This window comes from Adiantum capillus-veneris, chromosome 1, assembly GCF_014529385.1.
Source record: "Adiantum capillus-veneris isolate H3 chromosome 1, ASM1452938v2, whole genome shotgun sequence".
NCBI lineage: Eukaryota > Viridiplantae > Streptophyta > Polypodiopsida > Polypodiales > Pteridaceae > Adiantum > Adiantum capillus-veneris.
Genome location: NC_140931.1, coordinates 159620486 through 159647768, shown reverse-complemented (window position 1 = coordinate 159647768; position 27283 = coordinate 159620486). Strand labels below are relative to the sequence as shown.

General features: G+C 46.7%; 2 protein-coding genes and 2 pseudogenes across 19 annotated transcripts in view; 3 read left to right on the top strand and 1 right to left on the bottom strand.

The window, feature by feature from the left end:
- The window catches only part of LOC147465897 (uncharacterized), a 100676-nt gene that overhangs the window by 30500 nt on the left and 42893 nt on the right, over positions 1-27283 (top strand). For 9 of the 18 annotated variants that reach the window (XR_015189540.1, XR_015189537.1, XR_015189539.1 and 6 more), the window contains exon 4: positions 19265-19367. The exons of 3 other annotated variants lie outside the window; for them this stretch is intronic. Coding sequence is in view for 4 of the 15 variants with exons in the window: in XM_086522626.1 (XP_086378752.1) it covers positions 19265-19367 (103 nt within the window). In the remaining 11 variants the exon portion in view is untranslated. Of the gene's footprint in view, positions 1-19264; positions 19399-27283 lie in introns of those variants that run through there. 6 more of the 18 variants (XR_015189543.1, XR_015189546.1, XR_015189541.1 and 3 more) reach the window with 3 other exon arrangements.
- On the bottom strand, positions 19405-20943 carry LOC147465901 (gibberellin 20 oxidase 1-B-like). The gene is made up of 2 exons (XM_086522640.1): positions 20348-20943; positions 19405-20261 (listed from the first exon to the last, which is right to left on the bottom strand). The coding sequence occupies exons 1-2, from the start codon at positions 20816-20818 to the stop codon at positions 19947-19949; spliced, it is 786 nt and encodes a 261-aa protein (XP_086378766.1). The 5' UTR covers positions 20819-20943; the 3' UTR covers positions 19405-19946.
- Positions 20996-23592, top strand: LOC147465900 (uncharacterized; annotated as a pseudogene).
- Positions 23338-24052, top strand: LOC147465899 (uncharacterized; annotated as a pseudogene).

The window sequence follows — 27283 nt, the reverse complement described above, 5'->3', positions numbered from 1 at the left end:
AAGCAAAAGTGTGCCGCCCTACGGCCGGTTTCATGGTTCCATCGCCGGGACAGAATCACTTTTTCCTTGAAGAGTGAGCCTTGGTCGGTTTGCGGCGAAGACACAGAGCATAGGAACTTGGAATTACACTATTGCTGATAGGACAAACGACGCCAAGGAAGACGGTTCCTCTTCACAGGACAGACAAGCTGTTCCTCCTCTAGTTTTCGAGCGTGGCGAGAGTTCAGGTCACCCCTGTCTGTACCTTTTGTTGATTTGAATGCTCCACAAGGTCAAGGGTATATGACTGGGCAACTAGACAAGGATGCGTTCAAGACACAGCTGGTTGCTGCTGTGAATGTGTTTTCTCGGTTGGTGCAGACTCTAGGTTTATGGAATTTTTGCAAGCGCCACCAGTGTCACAGCAGACAAGGCAAGTGTCTCGTGCAGTAGAGCCTGTTGAAGCTCAAGCCCGGTCCCTTGTGCATCCCAGTAGGGCAAGGAGCACTCACATGTTGCGGTGTCTGTTGGGGTTGCAAGAAAAATTCCTTCTGTCCATGAACATGTGGTTAGGACGCCTGTTCCACAGGCTTTACTAGTTCAGCTAGCCACCTTTCAGAGTTCAAATGTTGCCTTAAATGGACAGGGAACCAGTTTCCAAGCTATGCAATAGGTTTTTCCACCACCCATGGTACATCTTGGGTATTTCGGGGGTAGATTTTTATTTTAGAGCATGGCTGGTTATGCGCCTGGAAACCAACAACATATTCTAGGAACAGTCTTTGGGGTATGCAAGACATAATGCCAAACCCCATGTATGGTAACATTGGCATGCAGCAAGGCTTTCAGTGCAATCAGGGCTAGTTTGGGGTGCCAAAGGGCAATTTTGGCATGGCTAGTTTTTCCGACCAGCAGACACTTATGGCACTAATGGCGCAGAATGTCGCCGATGATCCTTATCACAATGCCCATGTTGCAGACAATTCCCTATGACAATTTGGAAGCTTTGGAAAAGCTAAAAGCATATAAAGAAGGTGGTACAACTGTGAAGTCTGATACTTTCAACGGCTTTGAGGATAAGGCAAAGGCTCTTACTTTCCTCCAGCAGTTTGGCACAGCTTATGCAGGGCTGAATTTTACAGAGGGCTCCAAGGTCAGGAAAGCTTCCACTTTCTTGAAAGGCAATGCGCTTACATGGTGGACGACACTATTGATGTAAGGACAGGCACCCGCCACATGAGTATACTTCAAGCAAATGTTTGCATCTGCATGGCTCTCAAATGAATTTGAAGCTGATGTCATGATTGGAGGGCCAGGAGGCCAACCTACACAGGTGTGAGCAAGCTCTTGAGACCTTTTGTTGTGCATCAAGTGCACCGATCAATTGGAGGAAGACAGTGGCTTTCTCGGTTGGTAGTGCTGCTACGCCTGATTGGCTGCCAGGTGAGGGGTTCATATGGATCCCCCTTGGGATTGTAGCTCGATACTTGGGTTGTTAGGTTGGCTTGGACTTGGCTCCTGAGCAGTAGATTGCTCCCCTCCTCCTGTCCATCAAGAGGAAGCTATTACATTGGAGCTCGACACGACTTTCTTTGGTAGGCAGAGTTATAGTGGCCAACCAGGTGTTGTTGGCTACTATGTGGTACACTACATCTTGTTGGATCTTTTCGAGCTCCTGCATTAGCCAGGTAGAGAGGCTAATCAAGAATTTCCTTTGGTCAGGACGCGATACTAAGATAGCCCGGGCCAAAGTGGCCTGGCATGTCATCACTCTTCCTTGTTCTCAGGGGGGGTTGGGGATCATAGACCCAGCACAGCAGAGCAGAGCCCTTCTTGGGAAGTTTGTTGTCAGAGGACTGCTTCTAGGGGAGGAGCCTTGGAAGGAGTTTTTGCTTCAACGGCTTAGAGCTAGAGTGCCTCAGGCTGGAGGCCCTTGGAGACCTTCCACCAGATGGATTTTCATAGAGATGCGCAGAGTTGGCCCAACCAAGACACTTGAGGACCGTTTTGCTGTGAGCCTGCTTCGCTTCCGGGAGCAGTTGCGGAGAGGCTTGGAGCAACACCAGCCTACTTGCACGGAGGAGTGCCTGAGACAGCCCCTTGTTTGGAACCCCATGGTTAGCACTCAGAGGCGCCACTTGGTTGGCAGTAGGCCTCATGTTTCTTGGGGTCCCATGGCAGAGGGTCCAACTTGCACTTTAGGTGACTGGCTACAGCTCTCAGGCTTGTCAAATGAGCTTCAGAGCATCGAGCTACGGGGTATGATAGGGGTGCAGAGCATGTGTCAGGACATCACAAAGGCAGTACCAGTTGAGTGGCTTACACCTCTTGAGTCAGCAGCGCCCAGATGGATGGGAGCCTTCACGCGACTGGAGGTCCTCATCGCAGTTCAGGCTTGCTCAGAGATTGTACCCTCCATGTTTTTCGAGCTACAGGGCGAGGGTCGCTTACACAGAGTCTCAGTAGAGGCCCCACGGGTTGCAGACTGTTGTTTCCAGAGGATCCGTGTTGTGGGCATCTATGGGAGAACTTGTGTCATAGATCCTGACCCAACAACTCTTGAGACAGGTCACTGCAGGCTCTGGGCTTGGGAGAGCTGTCCATTGGCACGAGTGTAGAGGGACCCTGGAGAGTGGTTTTGGAGGGACCCTTTCTCCTCAGCCGACCATCCGAGTGTCCCTTTCTTTCAGTACCATTGTTCGATTGGGACGTCACATACTGGCAACACGGAGAGAGGCTCGTCCTACTGCAGCACCTCATTGGCAGGGGGAGGGTCTCATAGCTGAGTTCTTGACAGCTTTTTGGGCGAAGTTGTGGGACGCCAGACAGTTGCGGCGAGTCACGTTGTTCCAGTGGCTGGTTGCACATAAAACTACAGCACTGGGGAGATGGCTTGTACATAGTGGCCTCTCGGCAGCATAGCTTGTGACCATCCTTTGGAAAGTCAGCGTCACTGTCTTTGGGACTGCCCTAAGGCACAACAGGTTGGGTTTCCGGTCCTTCGGCTGGTGCCAGCTCTCTCCACAACGCGACAATACACTTTGGGGGCAGCTGCTTGGTCCCCTCTCACGGGCCCTGCGTTACAATTTCAGCTATCCTCCACCAGCAAGATGATAGTGATACAGGGGGGCCGACCCACACTCCAGGCTGCTACAGAGCTTACTCCATAGAAGTGGTGCAGTGAGAGAGAGGAGTGTTGGGAGCTCGTCTGTGGCCTGACACTCTGGTTCATCTGGCGGGCCCGTTGCTTCCGCATCTTTGAGGTTCGCCTTGTGCCACTAGCAGAGACTGTTCGAAATTTTTGGTTGGAGTTGATTCATACTCTTTGGGGACAGTTCGAGAGACTCCAGGGCAGCTCTGACCGCATGCGGGAGCGTAGAGAGGCGTTCCTTCGACTCTGGTGCCCTCGGCCTTTCTTCACCGTAGTCCAGGGTGTGCTCAGATGGCACTACCGTCCACCTGTGTGGCTTTTCCCTGCTCCCATCTCCTGATTTAGCCTCATTGTACATATGTTGTTTTTTCATTTGGAGAGTCTCCCCTCATAATTGTTGTAGCCCTCTCCAGTAGAGGTGGTTGTAGTCCTATAGGCAGATTCATTAACTAATAGAAGGATCTCTTTCTTGAAAAAAAAAAGACCTTTGTCAAACTGACCTTGCAACCAATCTTTAACTCCTTGAAAGAATCCTGCGTGAACTTGTGTCCAATCTTGGTTGGGTCATGAAGGCTAGGTTGCAAAGCAGCTTGTTCCATCTTATTTGTGCAGTCTTCTGGTAGAGGTAATGCCACTCGTTTCACTTTCTTTGCCACAGACTTATACTTAGTATCTACTTGCACATCAATACGTTGAGCATTTTCAAAATCCTCAATAACTTTGTACATTTCTATGGAACATACTTTCACAACCTCATTTTGAACACACAAATCGCAATCCACCAAATACTCCTTGAATTCTTTGTTTGTTTTTGGCAAGGGTTGCACTCTGAGACTTTCACGGTTCCTTTCATGGTCCACACAAACAGTAAGGAATTGGACCGCATGCTTTCCATTCCTGCTCCTTATCCTAGCATAAGATGAACCATCGTCCATTACCTTTGTTTTTATACGAGTAGCAGTGATGTATGGCTGCCCAAGGATAAGAAATTTTGGTCATCTTTCACATCCCCTATAGTCACCCTTACATTCAGACAGGCTCCATACAGCTCCCTTGATGAGTTGTTTGTTGCACGGATCATCCATCCATGATTTATATCGATTGGCCATTTTCCTTTTTGATATAGACTCTTTGACATAAGATTAATTTCTGACCCATGATCTATTAGCCCAATGTATGGCTCTTCTAAGTCTCCCACTTTCACCAGGGTCTCTGTAGTCGCCTTGCCCAATGACTCTTAGAGTAATAACTCTTGTGAGTGGTCTCGACTTCATCTTCATCATCCAAGAAGTGAACTTATTTTACTCCCAACAATAGTTTCATCACCTTGCTCGCCATAGATTTGTACTCCTTGTGCATTTAAAAGTCTCTTCTTCACTTTGTACATGGATAGATTCAGTAAGAGATTGCCGCTTCCTCTTGATGATATCAATTATTTCTTCATGGAACTCCCTCTTCGCTATTCCAAGGACGTCACCTAGGGTAAATTCCACCTTATTGTTGAAAATTCTCTCTTCCAAAACCTTTTTGAGATAAATTGCTGTCTCTATATTAGATTGGAGTTTGTAGGCCGGACCCTTTGCTTTAATTTTTGTTGTATCCTTATTCTTTTCTTTAGAGGCTTCTTGCATAGGCACTTCCGGGACAGACATCTATTGCGGGGAAGCTGACCTAGGAGGCAATGTGTCATTTCTGCCTCCACTCCTCGTGGCCCGCTTTGAAGGCCCTTCATCCCCATTCTCACGCCTGTGTTTCTCTTCGACAACGGCCTCATTGGCTTGATAGTTGGCAATATAAGCATGCACTGACAAAGAGTCTACAAGGTTATTCCAACGTGTTTCTAGCTGAATGCAATCTCCAGCTTCATGCAAGAGCTGTTTAGTCATTTTACCCTTCACAACAGACTCTATTGCACACGGCCATAGTTCTCCAATCCCATTAGGTGCTTCTTCTTCAATCCTGACCATAGTTACCCGGAACGCGGAACGGGAACGGCAAGGGGATCCCCGCGGAACGGGGGAACGGCTAGGGGTCCGGAATGGGAACGGCGTGGAACGGGAGGTATAAAAAACACCCAAATAGTGCATTTTTTAGCTCCTTGTGTTGAAATACAAGGAGTATTAGAGTCCTTCGACTCTAATACTCACAAAAAACTCGTTTTGAAGACCATTCAACCTTACTATGACTAGATGATGAGAGAATGAGAGAGAGAGAGAGAGGGAGAGGGAGAGAGAGCTTGAGAGCGTGAGATGGAGAGACTCCAGAGAGTGAGAGGGAGAGGGAGAGATTTGAGAGAGTGGGAGGGAGAGGAAGAGAGCTTGAAGGCTTGAAGCCTTCAGCCTTGAGAGAGTGAGTCTTGAGAGTGTGAGAGGGAGAGAGCTTGAGCCTTGAGGATTAGCTTGTGGAGAGAAAGGGGGAGGGGGGTGCATTTCATGAGTCCTTGAGGCCTTGAACACTTCAAAAAGAAGCCAAAACACTACCTCAATTTTTTCGATTTTTGCCAAATTTGTTTGTAGCCGTTGGCCGTTTCGGAACGTTCCGCAACTGTTCCGGAACGGCCGTTCCGGTTTGCATTGACCACCTAGAACGTCTGGAACGTCCAGACGTTCCGGGACGTTCCGGAACGTTCGAGAAGGGAGCTGCCCCCCGGAACGTCGGAACGGGGACTAGGGGGCGTTCCCCGGTAACTCTGATCCTGACTCCTTTTTTATTGATAGGTTCTACCTTGAGCTCATAGGCGGCTGTCTCAACCATTGAGATGGCATGGCTAGTAGCCATGTCCTCAACTAGCTTCTTCATCCCACCTTTACCAAAGTTTGTCCCCAAGAGCTAACCTGTTTCATTCAAGTGGATCTTGCTATCTTTAAAGAAAACAAGCTCCTTTGTCAAAGCATCTTTGAAACTTGCACAATCCCTCCTTGCATGGTCAGTACTATCGCACCATATGCATCTATTTACGAAACCTTCTCTGCTTTGGGGTCGTTGCACTGTAGATTGACCTGATGGTTGCCCCTTCTCTTCTACCCTTGTAAGTTTTAACTTTAGCCCTTGAATTCCTTTAACAATATCATCGAGGATGGATTTGTCACTCTCACAGGCTTCATGGAACACTCGGGGCTTGAGTAGGGTTGACTATCATCTTGTCTCTTCGTCGTTGTCTCTTAGCTAGCAGTGAAATGGCATCTTCGACCTCATTTAATCGGTCTTTAAGCCTTGTTCCGCATCCTTATCCTCAAGTAGTAACTCTTAACTTCTCTTGAATCTCTTTGCCTACAGCTTGCAAAAAGAGCTCTGCGTTCTCTGAGTTTAGGGTAGCCTTCTCAGTCTTTGAAAGTTAATCATAGCGGCGTTCAAATTCCCTTAGCAGTTCGGTAGACGAAAGTCACTCTCTTGGCTGAACTACCCACTCTAAAAAATTCCTCTTTGTCACCCTTTCAGAGTTCTCCATGAAATATTCTTCTTTTAAGGCTAACTTGAATGCTTCCCATGTTGCCCCATGCTCATTTCTAATTCCCCTTACATGTCCTCTGATCTCAGGAACCACAGCTAGCTCAAAACTTTGTACCATCTCTGCTTCGGACACTCGGTGAAGCTCCATCTCCTTTACATATCCACAAAGATAATTTGTTACATCTTTACCATTAAATTGGTTATTTTTCTTCACTACAGATTGAAGTGCTTTGGTTGAGGAAATCTCCCTCCTTTCTGCAGCTTGTTGTTACTGCATAAACATTGCAAAGGCTCAAAACATTTGCATTGTAATTGGATCAAACCGAACCCCCTGTTGCTCTTGTTGCTCCATAGCTTTAAATCTTTAATTTGAAACCTTCAATGAAGCTTTTGAACCCTCACCCTAGCCTACTTCACGTCGGCTTCACCAAACTTTTGTCAAGAAGTACGAAATGCGGCTAGGAAAGTGCTGGGCCTCTGATTTTGAGAGCTCGCAGCAAAATCAAGTGACTCGTGGAAGATTTGAAGCTAAAAACACACTCAAAAAGAACAAAACTCCAACCATGAAAGCTTCTCTTTGAAAAAGAATCAAGATCAACTCAAAACTCTTGTGTATGTGATGATTTGGTGTAGTCTCGGTGCCAATTGCACAGTTGCAGTGCTCTTTTTCCGTGACAAAAACCCTAAACAAACGCTTCAATTCTCCGTCGTAGCCATTTCATGGACGCTTCAGAACTTCATTATACATTCCCAAGTAGGTATTTGAAGAGGGGAAACCCTAATTGGTGGCCTCATAGCCTCGAATACAGGGTTAGAACAGCATGGGACTGCACTAGCATACCATAGGTGCAGACCTTGTATCCCTTCACAGAGGAGCTTAAAGTGTTGATATTGATGTTCTAAAATGTTCCCTCGCTCCTCAGAGTCACGCATTGTGAGTGATGTGGCATTTTGAGACATTTTTTAAAATCAATTTTGGGTCATTTTTAGCCCAAAAATTGCCCCTTTTTGCCCGTAAAAAGCCCAAACGAGCTGGGAAAAATCCCATCGGACTTAAATTTCATCTTGAACCTCGTTTTACAACTTGGCAAGCACTCTGGATGCATCTCTTACGCACGCGTATGAAACTTTATATTTTTGGCCGAGATTGCCCGCATTGAACTTTTTAGGCAAAACGAGCATGCCACTTCGATACACTTGACATTTGTACATTTCTTAAGCAAGGTAGGCATATATTTATGTGACAAAAACATGCCATAGTGCCACGTCTAGTGCCTTGCTGTCCCGGCAAGGTATATACAGAACTGCAACCGTGGCATCTATTTTTGCATATATCACACTATGTACATTATAGCATTCGGTCCCACATAACAAAAGCATTGAGAGTGAGGTAGATATTTTAGTTTCACATTATGCACGTGCCACGACACGACAGCTTGTGGCAATAGCATCGGAGCAGTGCTAATGCAAGATGGTCAGGTAGTAGCTTATGAGAGCAGAATCTTGCAAGGGCCATAAAAGACTATGCAAATCTATGAGAAAGAGTTATTGGCCGTGATTCATGCTCTCTCTACCTGGAAGCACTACCTGTTAGGTGCTGGTTCTATTGTCCAGACAAATCATCAGACCTTGCGATACTTCTTGACACAGTCAAAGCTATCCGAAAAGCATATGCGATGGGCAAACATTCTTTCTATGTTCCACTTCCAGAGTATGCTTGTGGAAGAATGTGGTGGCTGATGCGTTATCAAGGAAACCACAAATTTCAGCTCTGTCAATTCCTTATCATCATGAGCTTGATGACATGAAGGAACAATATGCTACTCATGAAGATTTTGCAAGGATTTTTGAATAGTTGCAAGAAGGACAACGTCATGAGCACTCCCTCCTCAGAGACGGTTTTATGATGATGCATGGCAGACTTTGTGTCACTAGGCCATTGCGACATAAGGTCATGGTAGAAAGTCATGTCTCACCGTATGCAGGGCATCGTGGAATTAGAGACGTTCTTTTATTAGCCTACTTTGAGGAGAGATGTGGATGCCTTTTGTGCGAGCATGCGTGATTTGCCAAAAGGTCAAAAGACACCAGGGTTACTACAACCACTATCGATTCCAGATAAGCCATGGGAAAACATTGCTATGGATTTTATCTTTGATCTTCCAAGAACGCCGACAAGGAATGATGGTATATGGACCATTATTTGTAGGTTCAACAAGCATACCCATTTTATTCGTGTCGGGAAGAAGATAAAATCTTACCAGATAGCACGGTTGTTCATGTACAATGTGCTTAAGTACCATGGTATGCCAGAATCAATTGTCATTGATCGTGATCCTTGCATGACAAGTTTGTTTTGGAGAGGATTGTTTGAGAACATGGACACTACGCTCAAGTTCTCGTCTTTGTTTCATCCACAAACAGATGGACAGTCAGAAGAGGCTAATTCTATTGTCTTGGATCTGTTGAAATGTTGTGTCAGATAATAAGGGCAAGTGGGAACAATATTTGCCTATGCTTGAGTATGCGTACAACAATACAATGCATTTGTCCATAGGCAAGGCACCTTTTGAGATTGTTGAAGGTGGCAAAAAGGTTCCTCCCATTTTGCATACAAAGGACAAGATCTTTGAGGCAGATTAATATGTTGAGAACATGGATGAAATGTATAAGAAAATCAAAGTTGCCTTGGAGAAGACTCAAGCAAAGCAGAAAAGGACTGCTGATCATCACCATCGTGAATACTGTTTTTACCTAGTGATTGGGTACTTTTACGGTTTGAAAAGGAAAGGTTAAAGAAGATGAAGGGCAAGGAAAGGTTGTTTTCGAAGCTCAGCATCGTTACTATGGGCCTTTTCAAGTGCTTGATAAGATCAACGATGTTGCTTATAGGCTGAAATTGCTTGACACTTGGAAGAGTCATAATGCGTTTCACATGAGTCTTCTAAGACCCTTTGTGGATGATGTGCCAGAAGATATGCCACAGGAGGATCAGCCAGAAGTCGATGAACTTGATGAGATCTTGGTACCTGAGCAGATTTTGGCACATATTGAAAGAAAAGTTAAGGGACAGGTGCAAGACGGTATTTGGTGAAGTTCAAGAACTATCCACCTATGGATGCAAAGGGGATGGAAGAGCGTGAACTGTCAGAGTCACCAAATGTATTGCAGCTCTACCTTGAGGCCTTAGGGTTATAGCCTACGGATGCCCCAACCCAACGTGTGCAAAGGAGGGGTAATGATGGACCTAGCACATCAAATGTACATACGGATTCAGTGCAATAGAAGTGTGCATTGCTCTTCAAGTCTTAAAGGTATTATGCTCACTTCTATCATAGATGGAAATGACAAACGTATGAAAGTCTTAAAGGTATCATGCTCACTTTTATCATAGATGGAAATGACAAAAGTATGAAAGTCTCATTAAGACATTTGTATCTATGTGTTATGACCTTTCTTGCAGGTACATGCGATGATAAAAGCGTGCTAACAACACAAGATCATCAATGACATGTATGTATGGCATGCAATCGAGGACGTTTGCAATTTCAAGAGGGGGGTATGTCACGAGGACGTAGCAATTGCTAATTACTATCACCAGGACGTGGCAATTGCTAACCTTAGTTGTTGGTTTCTTTCCAATGATTTTTATTTAATTTCTGGGACCCTCTTTTTAAAGTTGCAAATGGCCGGACATTGTGTGGCCATTGTGAAATGGCCAATGGCCGAGAGTTTCACCCGCAGACGAAAAGGCCTTGTCGCCAACGAGTTGGTCGAGCTGACCGACACTGGAATCCGAGCAGTAAAAGGATGTCTAGGCTCAACTCAAAGTCATTTAGGCCCCCTCGCTACACTTATAAGTCCATGGGTACTAGGAAAATTAACTGAGAGGCATAGTGGACAATTGGCAGCACCAAAGCCTGCAGAAAGTCAAACTCAGCCACCTCAGCCAAGATTTGGCGCAAGAAGCAATTTGGGGCTGCCTTTCTCTCTCACTGTGACTTACAGTGTGTGTGTGAGTAGTTGTTGCAGGTGTTGAAGCTTTAATGGAAAGCTTGCCTTCTCCCTTGCACTATGTAGCGCGATGATTCTGCTCTCATGCACCTCTATCCCCTTTTGAATATAGAAACGTGATACCCCGCTCGAGGGCTTTTCATTTGTATGTACATTTGTGTGGGTTCATGCGTGATTGCCGAGGCAAGAGCCTCTTGCATGGGTACTGGATTAGCTAGTTGCTAATCCCCCACAGGTACATGTGAATTCGGAGAGATCATGCGAGAAATCTCGTCCAATTCAAAGGGCAAGTAGCCCTACAGGTGCGGGAGCTCGAGGACTTGCTACAAATGCGACCGGCTCGTGAAACGGAGCCCCAAACAGGGAAATACAGCCTGCTATGTATTTTTGCAGGTTTAGGGTCTCGGCCCTATGGTCCCTAATACCCCAAGGAGGTCCGAGGATGCGAGGGGACCGCTGTGCGGGTGATCTTGCGCATTTTCAGGGCAGAAAACAGAGAATTCAGCATGCTGCAGATTCTCGCTAGGTTTTGCAAAGTGTCCGTATGCGTCGGCAAAGTTACTTATTGCGTGGGGATATTGTCTATGAAGCGTCCTAGTACAGTTATGTTGCCGATATCGGGCTAGAACAGGTCATTTTCAGCCCGAGTATGCGGGACAGCTCGTAGGAGATCACATTTTTTATTTTTTTTTTTCCGAGAAAAAGATCCTTTTATTAGTAAATGAAACTGCCCATAGGGCTACAACCACCTCTACAAGAGAGGGCTACAACAATCATGATGTACAATGAGGCTAAATCAAGAAATGGGAAGGGGGGAAAAGCCACACAGGTGGACGGTAATGCCATCTGAGTACACCCTGGACCACGGTGAAAAAAGGCCCAGGACGCCAGAGTCGAAGGAAAGCCTCTCTGCGCTCCCGCATGCAGTCGTAGTTGCCATGGAGTCTCTCGAGCTGTCCTCTGAGAGTATGGATCAGCTCTAGCCAAAGATCCCGAACAGTCTCTGTTGGTGGTACAGGGCAAGCCTCGAAGATGCGGAAGCAACGGGTCCGCCAGATGAACCAGAGTGTGAGGCCACTGATGAGCTCCCAGCACGCCTCTCTCTCACTGCACCACTCCTGTGGAGTAAGCTCTGTAGCAGGTTGGAGTGTAGGTCGCCCTCCTTGCATCACTATCATCCTGCTGGTGGAAGATAGCTCAAACTGAAGTGCCGGGCCCGTGAGAGCGGACCAAACAGCTGCCCCCAAGTGTACTGCCGAGCCGTGGAAAGAGTTGGCATCAGCCGAAGAACACGAAGCCACACGTGCTGTGCCAAAGGACAATCCCAAAGACAGCGACACCGATTCTCCACAAGATGGTCACAAGCTGCACATACGGCTGAGAGACCACTATGTACAAGCCAACTCCCAACTGCTGTAGCTCTGTGTGCGACCAGCCCACTGGAACAAAGTGACTCGCCTCGGTTGTCTGAAGTCCCACAATCTCTCCCAAAAAGCTGCCAAGAACTCAGCTGTGAGACCCTCATCGTGCCAAGGAGGTGCTGCAGCAGGGCGAGCCTCGCTCTGTGCTGCCAATATGTGACGTCCCAGTCGAACAATGTACCGAAAGAAAGGGACACCTGGGTGGTCTACAAAGGAGAAAGGGTCCCTCCAAAGCCACTCTCCAGGATCCCACTGTACTCGTGCCAGTGGATAGCTCTCCCAAGCCCACAGTCTCCAATGTCCAGTCTCAAGAGCTGCTGGGTCAGGATCGATGACACAAGTCCGTCCACAGATGCCCACCACTCGGATCCTCTGAAAGCAACACTCTGCCACCTGCGGGGCCTCTACTGCAACTTGGTGTAAGCATCCCTCACCTTGTATCTCGAAAAACAGAGATGGAACAGTCTCTGAGTAAGTCCGAATTGTGATGAGAACCTCTAGTCGCGTGAAGGCTCCCGTTCATCTGGGCGTTGCTGACTCGAGAGGTGTGAGCCACTCAGCTGGTACTACCTCTGAGATGTCCTGACACACCCCTCTCATGCCCTGTAGCTGAAAGCCCTGAAGCTCCTTTGACAAGCGTGAAAACTGTAACCAGTCACCTAAAGAGCGTGCTGGACCCTCTGCTATGGGACCCCAGGAAACATGAGGCGGACTACCAACCAAGTGGCCTCTTTGAGTGCTAACCATGGGGTTCCAAACAAGGGGCTGTCTCAGGCGCTCCTCCGTGCAAGTAGGTTGACGCTGCTCCAGGCCTCGCCGCAGATGCTCCCAAGATCGGAGCAAACTCACACCGAAGCAGTTCTCCAGTCTCCTGCTCAAGCCAACTCTGCGCATCTCTGTGAAAATCCATCTGGTCGAAGGTCGCCAGGGGCCTCCAGCCTGAGGCACCCTAGCACGAAGCCACTGTAGCACTTGGAAGAAGTCCTCTGACGATGAACTTCCCAAGAAGGGCTCTGCTCTGCTATGTTGGGTCTATGATCCCAAGCCCTCCCTGAGAACAAGGAAGAGTGATGACCTGCCAAGCCACTTTGGCCCGGGCTATCTGAGTGTCACGCCCTGACCAAAGGAAGTTCCTGATCAGCCTCTCTACCAGGCTGATACAAGGACTCGAGAAGATCCATCAAGAAGTGATGTACCACATAGTAGCCAACAACACCTGGTTGGCCACTACAACTCTGCCTGCTAGAGAAAGTCGTGCGGAGCTCCAATGTAACAACTTCCTCCTGATAGACAGGAGGAGGGGAGCAATGTGCTGCTCGGGAGACAAGTCCAAACCAACCTGATAACCCAAGTACCGAACTGCAGTCCCTGGGGGAATCCACCTGAAACCCTCACCTGGCATCCAAATGGGTATAGGAGCACTACCAACCGAGAAAGCCACTGTCTTTCTCCAATTGATCAATGCGTCAGATGCACAACAGAAAGTCTCAAGAGCCTGCTCACACCTGTGAAGGTTGGCCTCCTGGCCATCCAAGTACAAGGTTGAGTCGTCTGCAAACTCAGCGTCCAGTAGCTCATGTCTCCGAATAGGAAGTGCTAAGCCACGTAAACCAACCTGCTGAAACACCAAAAACCTGCTCATTGCCTTAGCATAGAACAGAAAGAGAAAGGGGGCAAGAGGGCAGCCCTGTTTGACCGAGCGTATGAGCATGAAGCAATCACCTCTACCTCCTGACAAAAGTACCTGACTGTGTGCCCGTCTGTACAAAGGTGACACCCCTCTAATCCAAGCATCTGAGAAGCCCATCCTACGTAGGGCGCCCTCCAGAAAGTCCTAGTCAACTCTGTCGTAGGGCTTTTCAAAATCGAGAAGAAAAATCACCAAATCCTCACCACGGAGCCACGTTATTGCAGAAGCCTCCCAAAAAGTAAAGATGCTGTCAAGGGTACTACGCTACTTGACAAAACCTGTCTGAGTCCCATGTATAATTCTCTCTAGAAGTAGCTGAATCCTCAAACTCAGAGCCTTGGCAAGAATTTTGTAGGCCAATTTGAGGATGGTGATGGGGCGCCAGTGTCGAATCTCATCCAAGGAGCCACCCTCCTTGGGAATGAGGTAGATCAGGCCCTCACTCATGCTGTCAGGCATCTCTCCTGTGTGCAGGATGTATTGAAAAGAATCCACGTTCCTAGCCACAAGTGGATAACCGAACGCCCCAACCCGCTCCAGACGCCCAATAGCCTCCCTAACCATCGAATCAAGATGATCAAACCACCATCATGTAACATATTTTTGGTGATCTCGGACTATTAAACCATGCCAACCCCACACCTATGCCAGACACCCCCCACCAATTTCATCTCTACTAAGATCCACGCAAGAAACAAGAGCAATCGAAGAAGAATACAGAGGTCCGCTTAAAAATCTGGAGCCCTCGCCTGCTGTCACAGTAACTGATGCTCAGGCCACCGCAAAAACCACGCCACGAAGATTTGCAATGCGAGTCAAACAAAGAGTAATCAAGGTAATATCAGGTGACCCTGTTTCTAAAGTACGAAAGGCCACAATAATTCAACTTGGAATGTAGACGTTGGAGCACCCAATCCGTTTTCTTCATAGCCGATACATTCCAACCAAGCGGATAACCCAAATGACGAACCAGAACATGGGGAGGAACAATCTCCCCAGGCCACAATATCTTATGCCAGTCACACTCTTTCAGAGGCACTAGCTTGGATTTGCAAAAGTTAACTTTGAGACCTGCTGCCAATCCAAACAAGTGAAGAGTATGCATAATCTGTTGTACATCATCATAGTTATTACGAGGCATGAACAAAGAGTTATCCGCACAAGCCTGACCAGCAAACTGTCGACCAGAAGGTAAAGTATGGCCATGTAGCCTACCAATGGAGGTCAAGGAATCCAAATATATAAACAAGGGATGAGTAGCGATCGCATAAAGCAAAGCACTTAGAGGGCAGCCCTGCTGTACCGACCGTCCCAAAGGCCAAGATTCTATGAGAGAACCATCCAGCCTGCAGAAATACTGTTTGCATACAAGAAAAGCACGACACGGGATAGCCTAGGCCCAAAGCCCAAATGTCGCATGGTATCCGCAATGTAATCCCAAAGAACAGTATCAAATGCCTTTTCAATGTCAACCTGCATAACTAATACATCCTGTCGAGTATATTTTACATATTCCATACCAATAATGACATTTGCGAGGTTATCAGTAATTTGACGTCGCGGAATGAAGCCGTATTGAGATCGATGCAAGCCTTCATGCAGAAAGCATTTGAGTCGGTTAGCAAGCATTTTTGCCATTAATTTATATACCACAGGCATAAGTGTAATAGGCTGCCAATGTGAAAATTCTTCACACAATGCATGCTTAGGGATCAGCTTGAGCAACCCTTCTTTCCAAGAGGAGGGTAATTCCTTTTGTTCCCAAGCTGTATTCATCATGAATAATAGAGGCAACTTCAAATAATCCCAAAAAGACAAGAAGAATTCCACAGAGAGACCATCCCAACCAGGAGCTCTCCATCGACCTAAATCAAGCAAGCTGGCATACAAGTCCGACTTAGTGAAAACAGCTTCCAAGTCTTGAGCCTGCCGCAACGAGAGAATGGAAGTGACATGCGATAGAAACATGTGACGCGCTTGGCGAGCTTCTCTCGTGGGAGAAGAAGGGGCCTCAAAAATCTTGCCATAATGAGAGCGTAGGGCTAGTGCTAGCTCTCGAAAAGTGGAGGTTCACTCCCCTGACGGTAATTTAACTCTCCGTATAGCTTGAGACTGCCTCGAGTAATGTAAATGCCGAAAGAATTGTTTAGAAGCTGTTGACGAGCTCGAGTCTGCCATTTGCCCAATTTCCTCTCATCATTGTGCCTTAATATTGCAGGAGCAGAAAACAACTCGGTCATTTGAGCATGAGTAAGAGAAGAATGATTAGCCAAGTGCATTAATCGGCTACAAGCATCCTTTGCCTGGTTAACCTGTTTCCTTAATTGTGACAAATAATCCCTGCCATAATCCTGTATAACTGATTGAACACGCATAACAAAACGAAACCATGCTATGTCCATGTCAACATACATTTGGGAGAGCAAAGACGGGATGATATTCACAATCATAGTGCGAAAAGGCTCATGCTTGAGATAAGCATTATTGACATGCAGAAGTCTTTTCTTGGGTAGGCGATCATTGACATCAAAAGAGCCAAAACGAAGTTTCAAACATACGGGAAAATGATCCGAGAGACACATAGCATAATCAATCCTTATCTTGCATACAAAGTCATCATATTGTTGCATGTGAAAAAGATACTAGCGATCCAGCCGAGCGCGATACATGGATTGAGCATTGTGCTGAAAAGTAAAGCTTGGATCAGTTGCATGCAAAAAGGGCCACAAATCAAGCCCATTACAGGTCGACATAAATTGGTCCCAAGATTGCCGTTCCATATGAAGCATGTGAGAATGGCCAATAGTATTATCCTCAAGGTTTGGTGCATTATTAAAATCCCCGCAGAGAAAGGCATTGGAACGCCAACAATAAGAAGAGATAGCACTCCACAACCGTGCTCTATCTGCAGAAGCTATGTATGCATATAATCCTCCAAATTTGATAACTTCTCCATTAACAATACATTGGATGACCATCCATCTCCCAGTCGGGTCATTAAAGACAAAGGTCGGGAAGAGTTCATGTCGAACAAGCATAAGCACTCCAGAATGGCTAGCTGATCCTGCATAAGCTATCCAGTAGCCCGCAAAGTAAGAAGTCTGTCCTGCAAATTGGTGCTGGTTATGCTCTTGAAGAACCACAATGTCTGCTTTACATGTATCTACATAGTGCCAGGTAAGCCGCCCCTTGTCGTGATTGCATAATCCACGCACATTATAGGAGATGCAATTCAAAGAACTATGCATTCTATATGGTATATACAGTGGACGAGGAAACACGGAAAGAAAGGGGGGAATAAAACTCAAGCACTAGTGCCCATCGACACATCCTCCCAAGCTGAAGGTGCTTGAGAAGGTGGGTCAATACTTGGGCTTGGATAATTGAAAGGAAATGCACCTTGCGATGAAGAAGCTTCTCCAGTAACAACCTCCTTGTAAGAACGAACAACCTTGTCCCAAGCTTTAGCCAAAGAAGTGTTGTCATTACAAGGGAGTTTTTTCTGAGTAACATTCTTCAAAGGAGGCACATAATTACGAGAAGATGCCGGAACACGAGGTGTAGCTGCTTTGACGGGTTTCTTGGGCACTATCCAAGTTTGAGAGGTCGAAACCTGTTCTTTTCCCTTGTCTTTAATATTTGGAAAAGCAGAAAGTGCAGACAATTGTACTTGTTTCCCCTTGCCTTTAATCGCCCCAGCTGAGGGGGAGGAGGTTGAAACTCCTTTAGTTTGAACTTCAGTAGAAGGTTCGGAGGCGAGCGAGGTTGAGGAGCATGGATGGCTGAAGGAGGTGGTTGCAGATTTGGTTCCAGACATTCGGACTGCATATGACCAAATTTGCCACATCGGAAGCAAGACTTTGCAAACTTGCCCCATTTAAGCTTAAATGGGCGCTTTCCAAACCACTGTATCCCCAGAATCAATCGAAATACCTGCTGTTGTGGGGATATCCGTGTCCCACAAAATACAAAAACGGTTTGTGTTTGCCTCCAGCTTAGGAGGGCAAATGACTTTGCTTAACTGAGCAGCCAACAAAGGAAGAAAATGACGCCAAGTGCGAGGAAAGTCGACCACCTCAACCCAGACGGGACACTTGTGACGAATGAGACTCTGATAGTCCTTGGTAAGAGCCCAGGGCAGCACATGAGTCATCTGCGTATTGAAGAAAAGAGGAGACATTTCAAGCAGAGCATCCCGAGCATCCATGTCAGCCAGCAAGACTTCGTAGAACCCTCGCGCACCAAAGTAAACCCCTCGGACTGCTTGCCGTTTGAGTAGGAAATCAACCCATTGGCCTACATCCTGAGCAGTAGGCATTCTACCCGGGAAAAAAGAATCACAGCGTTAAGTGCATATTGAGCAACAGGATCCATGAGCTCCTGTATAGGGATGCGCACTTCCATAATAGGAGCGGATCCTTCCCAGGCTTGAGGTGCATCCTTAAAGTCCTCATGCAAACATTCTTTGATAAGACTCAAAGCATCCATCTCCGAAGTTTCCATGGCTTTCTGACGCTTATATATACACCGATCAGTCGAATCCATGTGAAGCTCTCACACACACACTCTCTTCTTTTTTTTTGGGAGTTTTTGATATATGACTGTTATATACACAGGCAGACACACACACCGGCTAGCTGTACAAAAACACACACCCCTCTCTCGCACACAAGACGACGGAAGGACCGCGTGCAGGCGAAATCAAACTTCCACCCCCGGCGCGCTGTGAAGGACCTGCACAGGGTAGATGTTGTGTAGAACAGAGTCGCCCGACATACAAGGTCGAAGGATTCACCACAAACCCAAATCCCCCACAAGCGTACACACACACGCACTCGACATAGACACACACACGCACGCAAGGCGGCTGTGATGCCACACACCACACACACTGCAAATCTGACCAGCACGTTCGTGACTTCTGTGCCCTGCTGTACTTTGCCTGTAAAGATGCTTTCAGTACTTCACACACACACACACACACACCAAGCAGGACTGCACAGAGCGCTCAGCAGCAGCAGGTAGCGCAGGTCCTAGGGCTCGCGCAGGAGGGCAGAGGGTGCTGCTGGCTACAACAGTAGATTGCGAAGCTCCTAAGGTTAGCGCAGGGGGGCACACACGCACACATACTCACACACCCCCGCTGGTGCAGGCACAGCAAGCGCCGCAGCGCGCAGGAGCAGATCGCGACAGAGCAGCAATTTCACGCGCTTCCACACACACACACACACACACACACACACACACACACACACACACACGCACACACACACGCTCATGCACACACCCAAAATAGTGCTCTTGGATTGCCCAAACGGTTTCATTGGTGCTAAACAGAATACTTCACTAATTTATCGCGTGTACACTGTATAGAATGAAAGCAGGTTTTATTTTTCTGAGGCAGTGAAGGTGCTTTTAATGTTGTAGTTATACCATTGTTTTTACTGTCAATATGTGTAATGAATGCATTGGCAATGCTTTCAGTATGCTTTTGCATGTAGTGGAGGTAGTTTATTCGGAGACAAATGTTTGTTTAGCGTTAACTTTCATGGATTTCAGCAGGCTTCTTGAAGATTCCAAGAATGTGGTGGAAAAGATTGTGGACTAAAATAGGCTTACTTTGGTTGAGTTCTGTAGGAAAGCTGCAGTGTATGGCAAAACGGTAATCAATGTGAATATTATCATGCTTTTAGGTAGTCATGTAAAGCTGTAGCATTCTCTCATAAAATTTATAAATGGAATTAAGGATGAGCTGATTTTTTAAATGTCTGCTGTACTCATTGAGAAGACAGAGTCAGAAGGAAGTTTGATCAAGAAGTTATGCTGTGACAGGCATAAGTCAACACACTATGTTCATCCTGGGTTAGCTTGGCAAGTAACAGTACGCAGCCAAGACACAGTCGACCGTCGAGAGGGGGTGTATAGAGTGATTCGCTTAATGCCATAGGGTAAGAGCAATGGACCCTGGTTATATAGACTGACTTATGTAATGCCATATGGGAAGACCAATGCACCCTCGCTAGCGTTCACAAAAGGAGGATTTCTGCCTCTATTCCGGTTTTTTTAATGCCTAGCGCTATCCTCAGTGAAGGTATAGAAGAGCTTTTTATGAGCTACAAGGAACGAATATAATGGAGGATCGGTACATAGATAGTATTGTAAGGGAGGTGTAGATCCATACCTAATAACATCTCTGAAGTCTTCTAGATTGTGTCGTAAAACCAAAATCTACTGCCCAGACTCAAAATTGGGGAGGATGTGTTCTGGAGAGGTGTGAAAATGGACGAAGGAGAAAGCAGGTCTGTGCGGTGAGCCAGGAGTTGAGACTATGGAGAGTATTTACACCGGAACGGTGGAGGGACTGAGTGAAAAAGAGGAATTTGGCCCAGGTGAAGTCATGGAATGCTCGTGGGTTTGTCTCATCAACCAGCTGATCTGGAGCTGAGAGTGTTATGTTGAAGCCTGGGTTGAGAAAGAATGCCATTGACCTCCTTGCCGTCTTGCTGTTCACAAGAGCTCTGTGGACACAGCTCTGATACTGCTGATTTGTTAAAGCCTGTAGACAAAGAGCATTTAAGTTTCAGCACCAATCTTTGCATGCATAAAGCATTGATGGTGGGAGAATCGCCAATGGATCATTACCATGAGGGTGTCTCCAATGTTGACGACGGAAGCATCAAGTTGTTGTGAGATGGTGAACCAGGCACCGTTATGGAGGACTTGGAGGCCTGCGACATTGTCTTGGTGGAGGATGGTGAGTGCTGTTGGGTCGGTATGGGGGCCAGTGCCAAAGGTAAGGCCTAGTTGCTGGCAGGGAGGATGGTAGTTGAGCCTTAGGATAGAACTGTTGTCAGGAGGCTCACAGAATCTGCGAAGTGCGCTCCTGTCTAGTTTCAAGCCCATCTCTAGAACCTCCATCACCTCAATGCCCACTCTTATCATCTTTTTGCTGTATTCCTCCAAGGCTTCATCTCCCCTAATAGGGAGCACTAAACCACGCAAGCCACACAAGCCAACCTCCTGTGAAGTCGAACATCTGTTCATCACCTCAGCATAGAAGAGAAAGAGGAAGGGGGCAAGAGGGCAACCCTGTCTAACCGAACGCATGAGCATGAAGTGTTCCCCTCTTCCCCTTGCAAAGAGCACCTGACTGTGTGCACATTTGTAGAGGGCTGACACACCTTTGATCCAAGCATCTACGTAGAGTGTAACAAACTTGGACACTCCAAGTCAAGATTCTACCGCAACACAGCAGAGATTCACTTCAAAACAGTTCACAGTTCACAATTTATTCGACATGGCCCAACGGAGTTCCGTGCCTAGAGATATTGGCCCCAAAGACTGGCGCCCCTTTCGGTATTTCTTTTTGTATTAAATCTGTGCTCAAAGTACAAGGGAGTGGGAGGGTCTCACTCTCAGACTCTGCGTCCAGATACTCTGCAAAGTGGGAGCCTTGCCCACACTTAGAAAGGTTTACAAGGGATGCTAAAAGCAGAGCCCCAAAAGCTGAAAATGAAAAGCTGCCATATTTTTTAAAAAATAGGTTTTAAAAATAAAGCAACTTCAAAAGCTCTCTCTCTCTCTCTCTCTCTCATGCTTTAGCTTGCGTAACCAAAAGCTGCCAAATTTCCGTACACTATTGCCACATAAGCAATTTCGGTACAGCCTGCCGTAATCTGCGCCGCAATTTGCGGAGATTGCTGTACAGCATGCCACGTCAGCACTGCAGCATGTTTTCCGGGTTTCTGCAGCCAGCCAGCCAGGGAGTGTTTGTGTGTAAGCTCTGTTGCCCATTGTAAGGCCAGCCACGTCACCGGTTTGTGACATACTGCCCTCTTGAAAGCATTGTTTGTAATCGCCCTCGATTACGCCTGCAAAACAGATAGAAGCCATAAACTGTCTTAGCACGCGTTGACTGTTAGTACCGACACACTAGGAACACACATCTAGCACATGTACCAATCGATAGTCACATCACAGGGCATCTGTTCTCGTCTGTCGGACGAAACGAAGCGTCCGGTGGCGTCCCGTCCGGTCATGGCGTCCGTTCCGTTGTGTTTTTAGTCCGTTTGATCGGTTTTTAAATCCGTTGACTGCGCTTTTCTTTGGGAGGATTTTAAGTTACCTTTTGGCATAGGATCCCTCCCACCTAGCCTAGGATTCCCCCTCCCCCCCCTCACCTCCCACATGCCTTGAGCCTCCTCTCTCTCTCTCTCTCTCACATTGCTTTGGATTCCATTAGGCTCCTCTCTCTCCCTCTCCCTCTCTCTCATTGCTTTGGTCCTTCACCTTGGATTCCATTAGGCTCCTCTCTCTCTCTCTCTCTCTCTCTCATTGCTTTGGTCCTTCAACCTTGGATTCCATTAGGTCTCTCTCTCTCTCTCTCTCTCTCTCTCTCTCTCTCTTGTCTAACTCTCTTTTGTGTTCAAGGGCAAGTGTCTACACTCTAAATCTATATAAGGATCCCCTCTTTCTCTTCTTCTCCATTATGTTCCAACTCAAGGCTCAAGCTCATGAGTCATTGAACATTCTCAAGCTCTCCGTTCCTCCCTCATAGCTCTCAAGCTCTCCATTCCTCCCTCATAGCTCTCCATTCCTCCATGAAGCTTTCCTCTTGAGTCTTCCTCTCTCACACCTCCTCTCTCCATTATCAAAAAATCTCAAGCTCTCCATTGCGTAAACCTCTCAACTTTCAAGCTCTAAATCTCTCAACTTTCAAGTGTTCTATCATGCCTCCCCCTCTTCATGAAGCTTTTGAAAAGCATTGCCGTTCCTATGAGAGAGTGAGGGACAAACGAAACGTTTGTAGGTGGACATGCAAATATTGTCCCAAGATCATGACCTCCTCCTCCACTCGACTCATCATCCACTTGACGAAGATGGGAGGTGAAGCCGGTCCATGTCCCAATATACTCGACGACATTTTGAAAGAGTGCAAGAAGAAGTATCTCCCTTTGAAAATGTGCAAGGTGGGGATGAAGAGAGCCCAAGAGGAGATAGTGGCGCCCGACATTGATGTTACCGACTCGGAGGAGGATACAAGCGGCCCTTCTCCCTCTACCTCCATTGCAACCGGTGACGTGACGGCAAGCTCAATGGCTACCAATAAGAAGAAGGCATCGGCAAGTGCTAGTGGCCGTCCTCCAAAGCAAGCAAGGCAAGCCTCTCCTCAAAGAGAGACAAAGGCTTGCGGACATTGAGATTGCACGCACCATCATTGAGTGTAATCTTGCTTTCAACATCCTTCGACTAGAGCGGTGGAAGAGGATGGTGAAAGCTATTGCGGCCGTCGGTCCATGTGAGGGGTGGACGGGTCCATCCTATGCGGACATGCGCACCAAGAAGCTCGACGAAGAGCGGACAAGAATCGACAAATCCCTTGAGCCCGTGCGAGCCGGATGGGCAAAATATGGGTGCTCCATTCTCTCCAATGGGTGGAGTGATCGTAAGAAGAGGGGCATCATTAACATACTCGTGTCATGCCCTCTTGGCACCTACTTCTTGAGAGCGGTTGATGTGGGAGCAAGAGGCAAGAAGGTCACGGGAAAATTCATCTACAAGCACATCAAGGCGGCAATAGAAGAGGTGAGAGTGTAAGTTGTCCCCTCTTCTTGTGCAATGTGCATTGTGCAATGTGCATTGTGCAATGTGTAGTATGTACTTACTACTTTTTGCCCTCTTGATAAGTGTTCTAAATTTTTCTCTCTTTAATGTAGGTCGGGCCCGAAAATGTGGTGCAAGTGATCACCGATAATGCATCCAATTGCACTAGATGAGCCGACTACTTAAGGCCGAATACAAGAACATTGTATGGACCCCTTGTGCCTCCCATTGCCTCGATCTTCTCATGGAAGACATAGGATAACTAGAATGGGTGAAGGCCATTCTCACCCAAGCCCTCACTATCGTCAACTTCATCAATGCTAAGGTGAGAATACTTGCAATTTTTCGCACGTACTCCAACAAGGAGTTGAAGAAACCCTCGGCAACACGATTTGCCTCTATGTGGCTTCTTCTTGAGCGCCTCTACGATGTCCAAAACAAAGTGCAAAAAACCATGGTGTCCGATGAGTTCAAGCAATGGTGTGAAGGAGAGAACTCGGCAACCTCACAAGAGGCAAAGGCCATCAACGGCTTTCCCTCAAAGAAGAATTTTGGGAAGAGGTGAAGGGTCTTGTGGTAGCCATCTTGCCCATCTACAGAGTGCTCCGAATGACCGACATGGAGGGATCTACTATAGGCCTTCTTCACCACTTCATGGATGAGGCATACAAGGAAATAGAGGCATCAACCATTCTTGATGGTCCACCCGATGGGACACAGTATCTCCTTTGCTCTCCATTCTAAAGTCGACAATATGTTTTTTGCTAATTTGCACTATGCTTCACCTCTCTCTCTCTCTCTCTCCCTCTCTCTCTCTCTCTCTCTCTCTCTCTCTCTCTCTCTTTTTGTAGTGATGTCTTTAAAGATTCCCCCAAGAAAGATGATATCCTCTTTCTTTTTCAAAAGAGATGGGATTTTATGAAGAGGCCCATTCACCACTTTGCGGCTCTCTTGCATCCGGCCTACAAGAAGCCGGATCTTTTCACAAACCAAATGCTACAAGAAGCGAGCCGCAACTTCCTTCCCAAGGCCCTCTCGGAAGATCATCACGGCGCATTCCTTCAAGAGCTAATCAACCATGGAGACCAAAGAGGCACGGCTTTTACTTCCACCATATGTTGGAAGAGGGAGTCCTTGGTGAAGCCTCTTTTTTGGTGGGAGAGCTTTGGGTACCAATTACCTCACCTTCAAAGAGTTGCATTAAGGATTCTTGGACAAGTAAACCCTCTTAAGCCCCGGGCCTTGGCGCTCTCTCTCTCTCTCTCTCTCTCATGAACTATATTACATACTCACTATCTTTTGAATATAATATAGGATTGCTCATCCGGTGCATGCGAGCGAAATCGGTCCACATACTCGCTTATCCACACCAAAATTCGCAACAAACTGTCAACAAAGCAATTGGAGCGGCTCATCTATTGTCGCTCCAACCTCCGAATGTTGCACTCCATGCATGAGATGCCTATGGCTAGACAAGTAAACCCTCTTTCTACACACTTGCTTCTTGACTCATATGGGCTATGGCTTTGCATTCCAATTCACATGTGCTAACTTTGTCTCGAGTCTCGACTCTTTTTGAACTTTTCTATAACTTGTCAAATAGGTCAATGTTGATGATTGCAAGCTCTCAATTGATACTCTCAAAAGTGTCAACAAAGAGCGTGATATGATGGAGGAGCAAATTTTCCGCGAGCTCTACTTGGAGCTAGAGGAGATTGACCGACGGGTTTCTCGCACACGATCACGCAAGAGGGTCATTGTGCGTGGGGTCCCTATACCTTCGGCTACAAGAGGTAGAGGTGCAAGAGCTTCCCATGCTCGTGGCCATGGTCGTGGCCGTGGGCGTGAGATGGAGGCTACTACTCCTACAACCTATGTGCGGCGAGGCTCGGGAAGCGGCTCCATTGCGGCGGCCTCCGTTTTGGAGGATGTGCCTATTCGTAGATCCAACACTATGGACCCTAGAGAGCCGGAGTATGACGAGGAGGGAAATCTCCTTAGTGAGGGAGATTATAACACACCACAATCCGATTCATGTGAGGATGAAGATGACATCGATGAGCATAGCTCACAAGAGGAAGATGATGATGATGATGAGAGCGGAGGAAGCTCTTAGACTTTAGTGTCTCTCGTATCTTTTTTGACCCTACTTCCACTTTTTGCACGATTGAGGCTTAAAAGGCCTACTTTTTTGTATCATCTGGATTATCAAATCTCAATTAGCTTTTTGATTTATGACATATGTAATGCGAATCGCAATTCATGCCCATTGTGTCTCATTGTCTTGATTCTCAACTCTTGAGTGTCGGCACTTGGCACTTGCAGGTTGCTTTCTTGCCCAATGTGATAATCAATTGTCTATTTGTCCCAAGTGTAAAATCTAGGGTTAAGAATTGCGTGTTTTTATTTTTGAACGTACGTAACCATGTCGTACGACATAAAAGTTCGATGAGTACCGTACGTCTTCGTACATGGACAAAACGTACGTGACCGTACGAGACCACCTTGACTGGACAAATCACATTAAAAAATTAATTCGGATCTCAGATCATGATTAATCAGCAACGTATTTAGCAATCGCATCTAGATCCACTCGCGACCTCATAGATGCCTGATTAACTAATCCTTATTGCAATCACGTCTATCAAGATCTTTCAGACCAAAATGCTGCAGTCATTTCGTCTATCAGTTCCTGCACTTAGACAAGTCAAGAACAAATCAATATCATATTATCGGGAATTCCAGTTCATAAAGTCATACAACAAAATACTGTCAGCTCATAGTATCCCTGAAACTCAAAAGAGACATCAGTGACTTTAGTATCAAAATTGGGGCAATTTGTTGACAAAAGAGTGGAGCGACTCCCCTCTTGTGCATACCCACTGCACCAAATTCAGCCCAGCTAAGTTCGGGGTTCAATTTTGGAATAAACTATGCTAAACCAAATGCTTCAAGGTAAAGGTTCACAATCTGAGGAGTATCTGTCAGGTCCTCCTGCTCCATCCACTTTGCATCCAATGCAGGATAGTTCTTGAATTTAACCAAGAACCCCGCCTTATCATTTTACCTTTTACCTTTCGTTCTTTATGTGCCAAAATCTGTTCTGGAACGAGTATCTCCTCGTTTTCCTCGACTTCAGGTTGCTCATTAGGCTCCCCATCAACGGGCACATCGCCTTTAAAAGGCTTTAGGAGACTCACATGAAAAGGATTGTGAATCCTCCAAGTATCGGGTAGCTTTAGTCTAAAGGAGACATCATTTATCTTTTCGGAAATCTAGAAAGGCCCATAGTATCTCATGCTATGCGTTGGAAAAAGCCGCTCCTTTCCCTTTTTCTTTCTTAGGCGTGCCTTCTTAAAACGTAAGAGCACCCAATCGTTCTCCTTTGATTTCAAATCGCGATGATGTCAATCTGCTGCCTTTTTGTGTCTTTCTTGAGATTTCTGCAAAGTCTCCCGGACCTTGGCAAAAGCTGTGTCCAAGTTCTGCGTGTACAATCTTATCTTTCGTGCTTAGGAAGGGTGGAACCTTCGTAGCACCTTCAATAATCTCAAATGGCGCCTTCCCCGTCGAAGAGTGTATCGTGTTATTGTAGGCAAACTCCACCAAAGGTAAATACTTTTTCCATTGAGTCTTCTGATTGGAGATGTAAGACTTCAATAAATCTAGTACCACTGAATTAGCAATCTCTGATCGCCCGTCAGTTTGCGGATGGAACAATGACTGAGAACTGCAACCGCGTGCCTATGTTCTCCCAAATAGCCTTCCAAAACAAACTCGTGAATCTAGGGTCTTTGTCGGAGACAATCGTCTCAGGCATGCCATGTGATCTGAAGATCTGGGCCACAAATAGTCTCGCTAAATGAACCGGCTTGACTGTTTTCTTCACTGGAATGAAATGAGCTTGCTTGCTAAGTCTGTCAATAACAGTTCAGATACCATCATGACCACTCTGTGTTCTCGGGAGATAAAAAA